This window comes from Bombina bombina, chromosome 12 (genome assembly GCF_027579735.1).
Source record: "Bombina bombina isolate aBomBom1 chromosome 12, aBomBom1.pri, whole genome shotgun sequence".
Lineage (NCBI taxonomy): Eukaryota > Metazoa > Chordata > Amphibia > Anura > Bombinatoridae > Bombina > Bombina bombina.
In genome coordinates, this window is record NC_069510.1 from 16,259,007 (window position 1) to 16,272,705 (window position 13,699).

Consider the following 13,699-nt stretch of genomic DNA (forward strand, 5'->3'; position numbering starts at 1 on the left):
AGTGACCCCAAACTTCTGAACCCCAGTGTATGTTCCAAGGCATAGTTGTTCAGAGCTTCCAAAAGACAGATTTAATAATATAATATTTTATAATCCAGTGTTTTAAAAAGAAGCCATAATTCAATCATTCTCATTATGTTATAGCCACAAGTTCACTTAACCAGTTTACATTTGATACCAATGAACTAAAAGTGAGGTTATTATGGCAGTGTAATGTAACGTTGTTTTACCTTAATGTGTCCCCACTTGTTTTATCAGCTGCAAAGTATTAAATATACAAAATACTGTTCATTTAGGCTTATTTCTGTATGTGAAATTGCTGAATGTTTTTGCAGTTGCTGCATTTCTCTATATTATTGTTGAAGTCTTTTTCTATTGCTTGAGCTAATTGAAATACAAGATACGGGTGTCAAATAAACAAAAATGTCACAGATCTGTGAAAGCTCACTGTTTCTGTCACATGATGCAACAATAAGCGAGTACCAAGATGGCGGCGCCCAGTATAAAGAAGCAAAGCTTAGCCGACTGGCTTCTGTTATGGGTAAAAATAAGAAAATAGCTTTAAAGAGAGCTGCGGATACAGGAAGCAAACAATAAGACGGCGTGTAGTAAGTTATACTGTAGTACTACTCAGCAGTTTAATGTCCGTTTAAGGGACAAACAAAATGACAGTACAGTGTAGCTTTAACCCTGTATCTACCTTATATATTGTTCCCTGATGGGTTCACTCACCACATCATGATGAGGGGGAAAGTCAAACGTGTACTCCTTCTCTAGCAGACGACTATACGTGTAGTCTTGATGGGGATTCATGCCATAAGCACCATAATAATCGTAGTCCAGAACCTAGAAATACACAAGTCTGATATGTTGGATAGAATCAGTGCTGTGTATTTGCAGCACACGTGTTTAGATGTGGTGAGCACCAGGTGTGTGCTAAGGTAAGTGCGCAAGTACTAAGAGAGAGTTGTTAGTGTCACTGTAAATGGGTGTGTAATGAGTAAGTAATATGTGCTGTGTTTCATACATATCTGAGGTGAGCACTGTGTGCGTTATTGTTAGTGGTTTCTGGGAATGGAGAGTGTGTAATGATGAGTGATATATAGAAGGGGTGAGCTCTGTGTGTGCTATGGTGAGTGACATATAGAAGGGGTGAGCTCTGTGTGCTGTGGTAAGTGACATATAGAAGGGGTGAGCTCTTTGTACTGTGGTGAGTGACATATAGAAGGTGTGAGCTCTGTGTGCTGTGGTGAGTGACATATAGAAGGTGTGAGCTCTGTGTGCTATGGTGAGTGACATATAGAAGGGGTGAGCTCTGTGTGCTGTGGCGAGTAACATATAGAAGGGGTGAGCTCTGTGTGCTGTGGTGAGTGACATATAGAAGGTGTGAGCTCTGTGTGCTGTGGCGAGTGACATATAGAAGGGGTGAGCTCTGTGTGCTGTGGCGAGTGACATATAGAAGGGGTGAGCACTGTGTGTGAAGTGGCAATTGACATATAGAAGGGGTGAGCACTGTGTGTGAAGTGACAAGTGACATATAGAAGGGGTGAGCACTGTGTGTGAAGTGACGAGTGACATATAGAAGGGGTGAGCACTGTGTGTGCTGTGACAAGTGACATATAGAAGGGGTGAGCACTGTGTGTGAAGTGACGAGTGACATATAGAAGGGGTGAGCACTGTGTGTGCTGTGACAAGTGACATATAGAAGGGGTGAGCACTGTGTACTGTGGTGAGTACTGTGTGTGAAGTGGCAAGTGACATATAGAAGGGGTGAGCACTGTGTACTGTGGTGAGTACTGTGTGTGAAGTGGCAAGTGACATATAGAAGGGGTGAGCACTGTGTACTGTGGTGAGTACTGTGTGTGAAGTGGCAAGTGACATATAGAAGTGGTGAGCACTGTGTGTGCTGTGACAAGTGACATATAGAAGTGGTGAGCACTGTGTGTGCTGTGACAAGTGACATATAGAAGTGGTGAGCACTGTGTACTGTGGTGAGTACTGTGTGTGAAGTGGCAAGTGACATATAGAAGGGGTGAGCACTGTGTGTATGGATGAGATGGCTTTGGTAAGACAAGTGCTCTGTTTAATGGGTTAATATTACAGTACTGCAGCATTTGTACCACTTTCGTGCGCGTTTCCTGTGTATGTTAATGCGCACTGAACAGTTAGATCACTAAATGACAGATGATTGCAACACAGGAAGCAAACGCTTTAACATAAAAACTCCAGAAATAGAAGCAGGTAACAATTGTCATCAGGAATAAAGAAGTTATTTTGGACTGTGTGCTGCATATAATGAAGTCACGAAATGCGCTAAACTCACCGGAGCTGGCCCCTCTGGGTTAAACCAACCGGGTCGTTCCCAGCCGTGTCTTTCCTGGAACACGCAGCCTTGTTTCAGAAGCTCCTGGCAAGAAATATGCAGTTTTATAGGGCAAGAGGCTTAATGTATATCTGCTCAGAAACACGTTGTTTATTTACTCCAGCAGCAAAATAAAATGATAAAGGTTCCGTTTTATAGACAACAACAAAAAACATGTAACAATGCTCAGTAAGTGCTACTAAACTGTTTTATAGTATTCTTGATTACATTTATACCCACAAGCCCAGCACAATAATCAACCTAACACACATGAGAACGTATAACTGACATCCATGGAGATATAAGGTCAGACAAAAAGATGTCTAGGGCACTGCACACACAAGGTCATGTTTATCTGGTCACATGATGCAGCTTTTTATTAATTTATGTAAATCATTTTAGTCTGTAGACTTTAAAACTTTAATCATACACAAGTTGTAATGCAATCTGCTGTCTGTTCCATAAAACTGTCCTTTAGTATCCTTTGTAATTGGTGCCCAAATCTCCCTCTGAAAAAGTCATGACCGCAAAACGCGTCAGTGACAATTGTTTGTAATTTTAATGCACAATCTTCAGGTTTTAATACAATAATTTATAAAAATCAAATCCATTCTATCTCTTCTCCGATATAATAGCAGTTTATTTGTGGGCAAGTTGACCCACTGGTTATAATATTAGTCAGGGGGTGAGGAACAATAATAACCTATTACTAAAAGGGCATAAGATAATCTACAAAACAATTTATAGAAGTCTCTCCTTCATACCAAGAACTTGTACAATGAAATAAAGTGCTCTCAAGCCTTTTTAAAATTATTTAAAGGACATCACAGTACTGCTGAGACTTGTTAGCTTGTCTTGCCTGACCTGAAAGCTTTAGACCATCACGTATTTAGACTTTCACCTGTTTATTATCATCAAAAGGAGACTGAATAACCTCCATACGATGCTTATAAATTTATTTAGTGTTTAATGACCCTTTCATTTTTGAGTTATTTGGCATTTGGAATTGTGAGCAGTTTAATGGTACATTCTAAGTTATGTTACTTTTACATAAGTGTCCCTTAGAAGACCTCTCAACCATCACAAGTTCTGAGGTCAGCGCCACCTTTCAGCTCACAGCGTTCATCCATGTCACAGTGTTCTTTGTAGTGACAGATACCCTATAATTCTTAGTACCTCATACAAAGGGTCCTTTCTCATGTTCCTCCCAGCCATAGGTTCATCATAGAGGAAAACAACGGAGTAGTTTTTGGCGTACGACTCATGACTTCGTTCTCGCATCCAACGGTTGTGGTTGGTCAAAGAATGATGGAACCTCCTTGATTATACAGTTAAAAAAAAGTAGACATTAGCTGTGATACAACTGGCTACCTGGCTCCCTATTCACCAGATGGAGAAATGTGGAACTCAAACAACTATGCACATGTTACCTATAGATGAAATGTGCACTGAGATACTCATGTCTACATCTAGACATGTTACAACAAGTATGTTTATTGCCTTGTATGGTGCAAATCACCAGTTCATACTGCTGTGCACTTAAAGGGTAACAAATAAAGCAAACAGGACAGCAATGCAGTGTACGAACAAACTATAATATTATAACTGGATAATAGAAATTTGTATAAGCCAGTGCTTGACAAATTTGTTTAAAAATTAGGAGCCAGTAAACATATTTAGGAGCCAGTGATTTTGTATATAAATATATGGAGAACAACCCAAAAGGTTAGGAGCTCAAGGGTAGAATTCTAGGAGCCAGTGGCTCCCTGGCTCCTGGATTTGTCGAGCCTGGTATAAGCAATGTAACCAAAATACTCCAGAGTTTCTACCTATTAATCACGCACCTACAGCTTCCAAGTCTTATGCTAATAAGCATTACCGGATTTCACAAACATCTCCCAAAACATCTCCCAATGTTAAAAGCACAGACCAAAACTGATACATTAGACTGTGTGAGAAATCTCATTAAATTAATGTAATACAAATTAGTACAGTTAAGGTATTTCAAAAAGTGTTGCTCTCAATGTATATAATTGGTATCAGGAACAGACAGCAGTTATTCATTTCTACTACCCTGTTTTCTGTATGTATATACAGTATGTCTCTATACCTCTATACAAGGAAATATACAAATATCTGTAAGGATTCAAGGTATGAATGCAAGAATGTGTCATTAAAAAGCTCATACTCGCTCCCTTTTTATATTAACCCGTCCTCTGCAAGTATTTTTAGAAATTGTGCAGGGAAAGGTATAATTGTGACACAGAGATCATTCCTACACTTGCTCCTCTGTTATTAGCGTGAAGTTTAATTAACCAGGCCAGCATTAAGCAGAAATAGATTTAATGACAGGTTTTTTTATACTGTGTGATTACTGACCAGCAAAAGGAGCAGATGCACAAAAAGGGGATGGATTCTACAGGGCAGCTGAGCAACGAGTGATTTACAATTGGGACTTGCTAGATCCTAATTAACTGCTAATCAATGATAATTAATGTTCCCATCTCATGAAGAGCTGGGGCTCTGACTTCCCGGAGATCTGACCAATGGGCATTAAGGGTTGAGGAGTTGGCAGGAGTCTGTGTATAAAATCAGAGCATCACATCAGAGCGCTGCGGCACTGGGAGCCCATGAGGGTGTTGTACGCTGCCCTGAGAGTGAAAGAAACAGCTGCACTCTGACATCCGTATCTATAACCTCAGTGGGAAGACAGAGGCAGCTCCTGCAGACACAGCAACTCGTGTTCCAGGCGATAACTCAGGAGGAGGGGGAGCAGAGAACCAGAAGGAAACAGAAGAACACATCTTGCAGGGACAGTAGGATAAGAATGACAAAGAGTAGAAGTTCCATATACGTGAGCCCAAACATTACACATCGCAGTTAAACACAATTTATGTTGTCTTGCTATAGTTTAAGTCTAAACATTTGTAAAAAAAAAAACACTGTTTGCTGCCATTGTTTTTAATAGCCAAACACCACCCACTATTTGCCAAATTTGGAGAAGCCAATCCTAGCTTGAGACTGCAGACAACAAGGTTAGCCATGTCATTATGTTAGTAGTATAAAGCGCATTGTTTTGCTGTTAATATCAGCTAAAGCCAATTAGGGATATATAGGTAGCAGGGTTAGCCTTGACATGCCAGCAGAGTGCATTTCCAGCTCAAAGAAATAGAAAATCCATTACATGAAATGTGAGCAAAATAAAATATATTGCAAAAGCAAAATATATTGAACAGTTGTTTTACTGCACATAACTAAATATTTTATATTAAAGTCCCAATGTTTTACTGTCTCTTTAAGCAGTTCTATATCTTCTATCACACATTTATAAACTGTAAATAAAACAAATGCTTTTTGCTCTAAAGGTTTAGAAAATATAAAAAAGTTTACCTCATTACTACCATGTCTACGGACAATGATACTGAGGGCAGGAGGCAATGCCAGTGAGTCAATAAAACTGCTAAACAAACTAATTAAGAATAAAAAATAAACCTATTAAATAGTGCAGTCTAAAATATGCACTAAAGAAAACTCAAAAACTATTTCAAGGAAAAATAAAATATTATATATATGAGATCGGTGGTTATTTACAAAGCCATAAAAGTGTGTGAAGGTTTCTAAACAAACAGGAGGAAACTCTGGAGCACCTCTGAAACACTGTAAAGTTGTTGCTGTTATAAGAGATAACAAAAGCCAGAAATAGTAATTTTAATATTAGTTCTAAACTAGGAAAATAAAGGTGTAGCCTTATGCCTGATCATATATAAATATTACATTATTGCAGCCCACTATTTTATTGTATCCTGTAAGATGAAGATGTGTTGGGTGAGGATATTATAAAATATATTGCACAATATTAATATTTGTTGCTTGTGGGGCGCTTCTCACCTGATGTCATATCCATACATATCTTTTTCAGGGCGTCCGTGTATAATCCAGTGCGCCAGCTCCTTTCCACAGCCCCCACCAAGCATCATTCCTAAAAAAAAGCCCACACAGTTAAATGTCAATATGATCATTTAATCTAAAGACACAGAACTGTAAAACCGGACAATACAAAAGAGCACCGATTAGACAGAAATACTTGTGTAAGAAAAAGGTGATGTTAAAGCTGCTTATTTGAATTCTAAAGCAAACAGGACATGCACATCTGTCTATAACGGACACTTGAGTCTAAATAAACTTTTATGAATCAAAAAGAACAAGCAGTTTTAAGACACTTTCCGATTAACTTCCATCATTAAACTTTGCAGTCTTCTTTTATTCACACCTTATGGGGTACAAGATCCTACTGAGCATGTGCATAAACTCACAGGGTATACGTATACTAGTCTGTGATTGGCTGATGTCTGTCACATGATACAACGGGCCAGAAAATTAGAGAAATAATACATTTGTCACAAAAAAGGTGTTAAATCCTTGTGTTTTTATTATGTACTAATTGATTATGCAATTCTACTGCATTGAGTGGTCCAAAATGCAACCTAAATTCTTTATTTTATGATTCAGATGGAACATGTTCAACAACTTGCTAATTTACTTCTATTTTCAAAATGTCTTCCTTCTCTTGGAATCTTTTGTTGAAAAGCAGGGACATAAGCTTAGGAGCCGGCCAATTACTGGAGCACTATATGACGACAGTTTTGCAAGAGCGCTAGATCGCAGCTAAAGTGCTAGAATTACAAACCAGTACTTCATAAGTAGAATTGTAGACTTATCAGTCCTAGTGGGAATTATGTAATTACATAAATTACATAAATATCAGCATTTAAGTACCGTACTGCAAAAGGTCTGCATAACCAATGTGTTTTATATACATCAGCAGTTATGTGCAGTATTGCAAAATGTCTGCATACACAATTATTGTTTTATATATGCACACTATATATCAGCAACTAAGTGCTGCACTGTAAAAAGGTCTGCATACACAATTATTGTTTTATATATGCACACTATATATCAGCAACTAAGTGCTGCACTGTAAAAAGGTCTGTATATACAATTATTGTTTTATATATGCACACTATATATTAGCAACTAAGTGCTGCACTGTAAAAAGGTCTGCATACACAATTATTGTTTTATATATGCACACTATATATCAGCAACTAAGTGCTGCACTGTAAAAAGGTCTGCATACACAATTATTGTTTTATATATGCACACTATATATTAGCAACTAAGTGCTGCACTGTAAAAACATAATTTATGCTTACCTGATAAATTCCTTTCTTCTGTTGTGTGATCAGTCCACGGGTCATCATTACTTCTGGGATATAACTCCTCCCCAACAGGAAATGCAAGAGGATTCACCCAGCAGAGCTGCATATAGCTCCTCCCCTCCACGTCAGTCCCAGTCATTCGACCAAGAATCAACGAGAAAGGAGTAACCAAGGGTGAAGTGGTGACTGGAGTATAATTTAAAAGATATTTACCTGCCTTAAAACAGGGCGGGCCGTGGACTGATCACACAACAGAAGAAAGGAATTTATCAGGTAAGCATAAATTATGTTTTCTTCTGTTATGTGTGATCAGTCCACGGGTCATCATTACTTCTGGGATACCAATACCAAAGCAAAAGTACACGGATGACGGGAGGGATAGGCAGGCTCATTATATAGAAGGAACCACTGCCTGAGAACCTTTCTCCCAAAAATAGCCTCCGAAGAAGCAAAAGTGTCAAATTTGTAAAATTTGGAAAAAGTATGAAGCGAAGACCAAGTTGCAGCCTTGCAAATCTGTTCAACAGAGGCCTCATTCTTAAAGGCCCAAGTGGAAGCCACAGCTCTAGTGGAGTGAGCTGTAATTCTTTCAGGAGGCTGCTGACCAGCAGTCTCATAGGCTAAACGTATTATGCTACGAAGCCAAAAAGAGAGAGAGGTAGCAGAAGCTTTTTGACCTCTCCTCTGTCCAGAATAAACGACAAACAGGGAAGAAGTTTGGCGAAAATCTTTAGTTGCCTGCAAGTAGAACTTGAGGGCACGAACTACATCCAGATTGTGTAGAAGACGTTCCTTCTTTGAAGAAGGATTTGGACACAAGGATGGAACAACAATCTCTTGATTGATATTCCTGTTAGTGACCACCTTAGGTAAGAACCCAGGTTTAGTACGCAGAACTACCTTGTCTGAGTGAAAAATCAGATAAGGAGAATCACAATGTAAGGCTGATAACTCAGAGACTCTTCGAGCCGAGGAAATAGCCATTAAAAACAGAACTTTCCAAGATAACAATTTTATATCAATGGAATGAAGGGGTTCAAATGGAACACCCTGTAAAACGTTAAGAACTAAGTTTAAACTCCATGGCGGAGCAACAGCTTTAAACACAGGCTTGATCCTAGCTAAAGCCTGACAAAAAGCCTGGACGTCTGGATTTTCTGACAGACGCCTGTGTAACAAGATGGACAGAGCTGAAATCTGTCCCTTTAATGAACTAGCTGATAAACCCTTTTCTAACCCTTCTTGTAGAAAAGACAATATCCTAGAGATCCTAACCTTACTCCAGGAGTAATGTTTGGATTCGCACCAGTATAGGTATTTACGCCATATTTTATGGTAAATCTTTCTGGTAACAGGCTTCCTAGCCTGTATCAGGGTATCAATAACCGACTCAGAAAAACCACGTTTTGATAAAATCAAACGTTCAATTTCCAAGCAGTCAGCTTCAGAGAAGTTAGATTTTGATGTTTGAATGGACCCTGTATCAGAAGGTCCTGTCTTAGAGGTAGAGACCAAGGCGGACAGGATGACATGTCCACTAGATCTGCATACCAAGTCCTGCGTGGCCATGCAGGCGCTATTAGAATCACTGATGCTCTCTCCTGTTTGATTTTGGCAATCAATCGAGGAAGCAGCGGAAAGGGTGGAAACACATAAGCCATCCCGAAGTTCCAAGGTGCTGTCAAAGCATCTATCAGAACCGCTCCCGGATCCCTGGATCTGGACCCGTAGCGAGGAAGTTTGGCGTTCTGGCGAGACGCCATGAGATCTATCTCTGGTTTGCCCCAACGTCGAAGTATTTGGGCAAAGACCTCCGGATGAAGTTCCCACTCCCCCGGATGAAAAGTCTGGCGACTCAAGAAATCCGCCTCCCAGTTCTCCACTCCCGGGATGTGGATTGCTGACAGGTGGCAAGAGTGAGACTCTGCCCAGCGAATTATCTTTGATACTTCCACCATTGCTAGGGAGCTTCTTGTCCCTCCCTGATGGTTGATGTAAGCTACAGTCGTGATGTTGTCCGACTGAAACCTGATGAACCCCCGAGTTGTTAATTGGGGCCAAGCTAGAAGGGCATTGAGAACTGCTCTCAATTCCAGAATGTTTATTGGAAGGAGACTCTCCTCCTGATTCCATAGTCCCTGAGCCTTCAGAGAATTCCAGACAGCGCCCCAACCTAGTAGGCTGGCGTCTGTTGTTACAATTGTCCAGTCTGGCCTGCTGAATGGCATCCCCCTGGACAGGTGTGGCCGATGAAGCCACCATAGAAGAGAATTTCTGGTCTCTTGATTCAGATTCAGAGTAGGGGACAAATCTGAGTAATCCCCATTCCACTGACTTAGCATGCATAATTGCAGAGGTCTGAGGTGTAGGCGTGCAAAAGGTACTATGTCCATTGCCGCTACCATTAAGCCGATCACCTCCATGCATTGAGCTACTGACGGGTGTTGAATGGAATGAAGGACACGGCATGCATTTTGAAGCTTTGTTAACCTGTCCTCTGTCAGGTAAATCTTCATTTCTACAGAATCTATAAGAGTCCCCAAGAATGGAACTCTTGTGAGAGGAAGAAGAGAACTCTTCTTTTCGTTCACTTTCCATCCATGCGACCTTAGAAATGCCAGAACTAACTCTGTATGAGACTTGGCAGTTTGAAAGCTTGAAGCTTGTATTAGAATGTCGTCTAGGTATGGAGCTACCGAAATCCCTCGCGGTCTTAGTACCGCCAGAAGGGCACCCAGAACCTTTGTGAAGATTCTTGGAGCCGTAGCCAATCCGAATGGAAGAGCTACAAACTGGTAGTGCCTGTCTAAGAAGGCAAACCTTAGATACCGGTGATGATCTTTGTGGATCGGTATGTGAAGGTAAGCATCCTTTAAATCCACTGTGGTCATGTACTGACCCTCTTGGATCATGGGTAAGATTGTCCGAATAGTTTCCATTTTGAACGATGGAACTCTTAGGAATTTGTTTAGAATCTTTAAATCTAAGATTGGCCTGAAAGTTCCCTCTTTTTTGGGAACCACAAACAGGTTTGAGTAGAACCCTTGTCCTTGTTCCGACCGCGGAACCGGATGGATCACTCCCATTATTAACAGATCTTGTACGCAGCGTAGAAACGCTTCTTTCTTTATCTGGTTTGTTGACAACTTTGACAGATGAAATCTCCCTCTTGGGGGAGATAATTTGAAGTCTAGAAGGTATCCCTGAGATATGATCTCTAGTGCCCAGGGATCCTGAACATCTCTTGCCCAGGCCTGGGCGAAGAGAGAGAGTCTGCCCCCCACTAGATCCGGTCCCGGATCGGGGGCTCTCGGTTCATGCTGTCTTTGGGGCAGCAGCAGGTTTCCTGGCCTGCTTGCTCTTGTTCCAGGACTGGTTAGGCTTCCAGCCTTGCCTGTAACGAGCAACAGCTCCTTCCTGTTTTGGTGCAGTGGAGGTTGATGCTGCTCCTGTTTTGAAGTTCCGAAAGGGACGAAAATTAGACTGTCTAGCCTTAGCTTTGGCTTTGTCTTGAGGTAGGGCGTGGCCCTTACCTCCTGTAATGTCAGCGATAATCTCTTTCAAACCGGGCCCAAATAAAGACTGCCCCTTGAAAGGTATATTAAGTAATTTGGACTTAGAAGTAACATCAGCTGACCAGGATTTTAGCCACAGCGCCCTACGTGCCTGTATGGCGAATCCTGAGTTCTTAGCCGTAAGTTTGGTTAAATGTACTACGGCCTCCGAAATGAAGGAATTAGCTAGTTTAAGGACTCTAAGCCTGTCCGTAATGTCGTCTAGCGTAGATGAACTAAGGTTCTCTTCAAGCGACTCAATCCAAAAAGCTGCCGCAGCCGTAATCGGCGCGATACATGCAAGGGGTTGTAATATAAAACCTTGTTGAACAAACATTTTCTTAAGGTAACCCTCTAATTTTTTATCCATTGGATCTGAGAAAGCACAGCTATCCTCCACCGGGATAGTGGTACGCTTAGCTAAAGTAGAAACTGCTCCCTCCACCTTGGGGACCGTTTGCCATAAGTCCCGAGTGGTGGCGTCTATTGGAAACATCTTTCTAAATATTGGAGGGGGTGAGAACGGCACACCGGGTCTATCCCACTCCTTAGTAACAATTTCAGTTAGTCTCTTAGGTATAGGAAAAACGTCAGTACTCGCCGGTACCGCAAAGTATTTATCCAACCTACACAGTTTCTCTGGTATTGCAACGGTGTTACAATCGTTGAGAGCTGCTAAGACCTCCCCTAGTAATACACGGAGGTTCTCCAATTTAAATTTAAAATTTGAAATATCTGAGTCCAATCTGTTTGGATCAGAACCGTCACCCACAGAATGAAGCTCTCCGTCCTCATGCTCTGCGAGCTGTGACGCAGTATCAGACATGGCCCTAGCATTGTCAGCGCACTCTGTTCTCACCCCAGAGTGATCACGCTTGCCTCTTAGTTCTGGTAATTTAGACAAAACTTCAGTCATAACAGTAGCCATATCTTGTAATGTTATCTGTAATGGCCGCCCAGATGTACTAGGCGCCAAAATATCACGCACCTCCCGGGCGGGAGATGCAGGTACTGCCGCGTGAGGCGAGTTAGTCGGCATAACTCTCCCCTCGCTGTTTGGTGAAATTTGTTCACATTGTACAGATTGACTTTTATTTAAAGTAGCATCAATACAGTTAGTACATAAATTTCTATTGGGCTCCACCTTGGCATTGGAACAAATGACACAGATATCTTCCTCTGAGTCAGACATGTTTAACACACTAGCAAAAAAACTTACAACTTGGTTATAATCTTTTTTAGCAAAAAAACGTACTGTGCCTCAAAGAGGTACTAACGATTAAATGACAGTTGAAATAATGAACTGAAAAACAGTTATAGCATCAAACTTTAAAACAACAAAACTTTTAGCAAAGGTTTGTTCCCATTAGTAAAATAACAATAATTAAATTTGACATAAAAAATACAAAGCAACGTTTTTATTCACAGTCACTATAAGAATTCTCACAGCTCTGCTGAGAGAATTTACCTCCCTTCAAAGAAGTTTGAAGACCCCTGAGATCTATCAGAGATGAACCGGATCATGCAGGAAATATAAAAGTAACTGAATGGTATTTTTTGATGCGTAGCAAAGAGCGCCAAAAACGGCCCCTCCCTCTCCCACACAGCAGTGAAGAGAAACGAAACTGTCACAAATAAAGCAAAAAAACTGCCAAGTGGAAAATAATGCCCAAATATTTATTCACACAGTACCTCAGCAATGTAAACGATTCTACATTCCAGCAAAAACGTTTAACATGATAAATAGTTATTAAAAAGGATTAGTGACCTTTAACAGAGTAGTTCCGGTGAAATACCATCCCCAGAATACTGAAGTGTATACATACATGTCATTTTAACGGTATGGCAGGATTTTCTCATCAATTCCATTCAGAAAATAAAAACTGCTACATACCTCAATGCAGATTCATCTGCCCGCTGTCCCCTGATCTGAAGCCTTTACCTCCCTCAGATGGCCGAGAACAGCAATATGATCTTAACTACTCCGGTTAAAATCATAGTAAAAAACTCTGACAGATTCTTCCTCAAACTCTGCCAGAGAAGTAATAACACGCTCCGGTGCTATTTTAAAATAACAAACTTTTGATTGAAGTCATAAAAACTAAGTATAATCACCATAGTCCTCTCACACATCCTATCTAGTCGTTGGGTGCAAGAGAATGACTGGGACTGACGTGGAGGGGAGGAGCTATATGCAGCTCTGCTGGGTGAATCCTCTTGCATTTCCTGTTGGGGAGGAGTTATATCCCAGAAGTAATGATGACCCGTGGACTGATCACACATAACAGAAGAAAAGGTCTGCATACACAATTATTGTTTTATATATGCACATTATATATCAGCAACTAAGTTCTGCACTGTAAAAAGGTCTGTATACACAATTATTGTTTTATATATGCACATTATATATCAGCAACTAAGTTCTGCACTGTAAAAAGGTCTGCATACACAATTATTGTTTTATATATGCACACTATATATCAGCAACTAAGTGCTGCACTGTAAAAAGGTCTGCATACACAATTATTGTTTTATATATGCACATTATATATTAGCAACTA

General features: G+C 40.5%; 1 protein-coding gene across 4 annotated transcripts in view; it reads right to left on the reverse strand.

Annotated features, from left to right (window-relative positions):
- Positions 1–13,699, reverse strand: part of SARDH (sarcosine dehydrogenase) — a 263,164-nt gene that overhangs the window by 148,084 nt on the left and 101,381 nt on the right. For all 4 annotated transcript variants that reach the window (XR_008399747.1, XM_053695898.1, XM_053695900.1 and 1 more), the window contains exons 10-13: positions 6,251–6,341; positions 3,539–3,680; positions 2,324–2,407; positions 733–846 (exon numbers count right to left, since the gene is read on the reverse strand). Coding sequence is in view for 3 of the 4 variants with exons in the window: in XM_053695898.1 (XP_053551873.1) it covers positions 733–846; positions 2,324–2,407; positions 3,539–3,680; positions 6,251–6,341 (431 nt within the window). In the remaining variant the exon portion in view is untranslated. The remainder of the gene's footprint in view (positions 1–732; positions 847–2,323; positions 2,408–3,538; positions 3,681–6,250; positions 6,342–13,699) is intronic.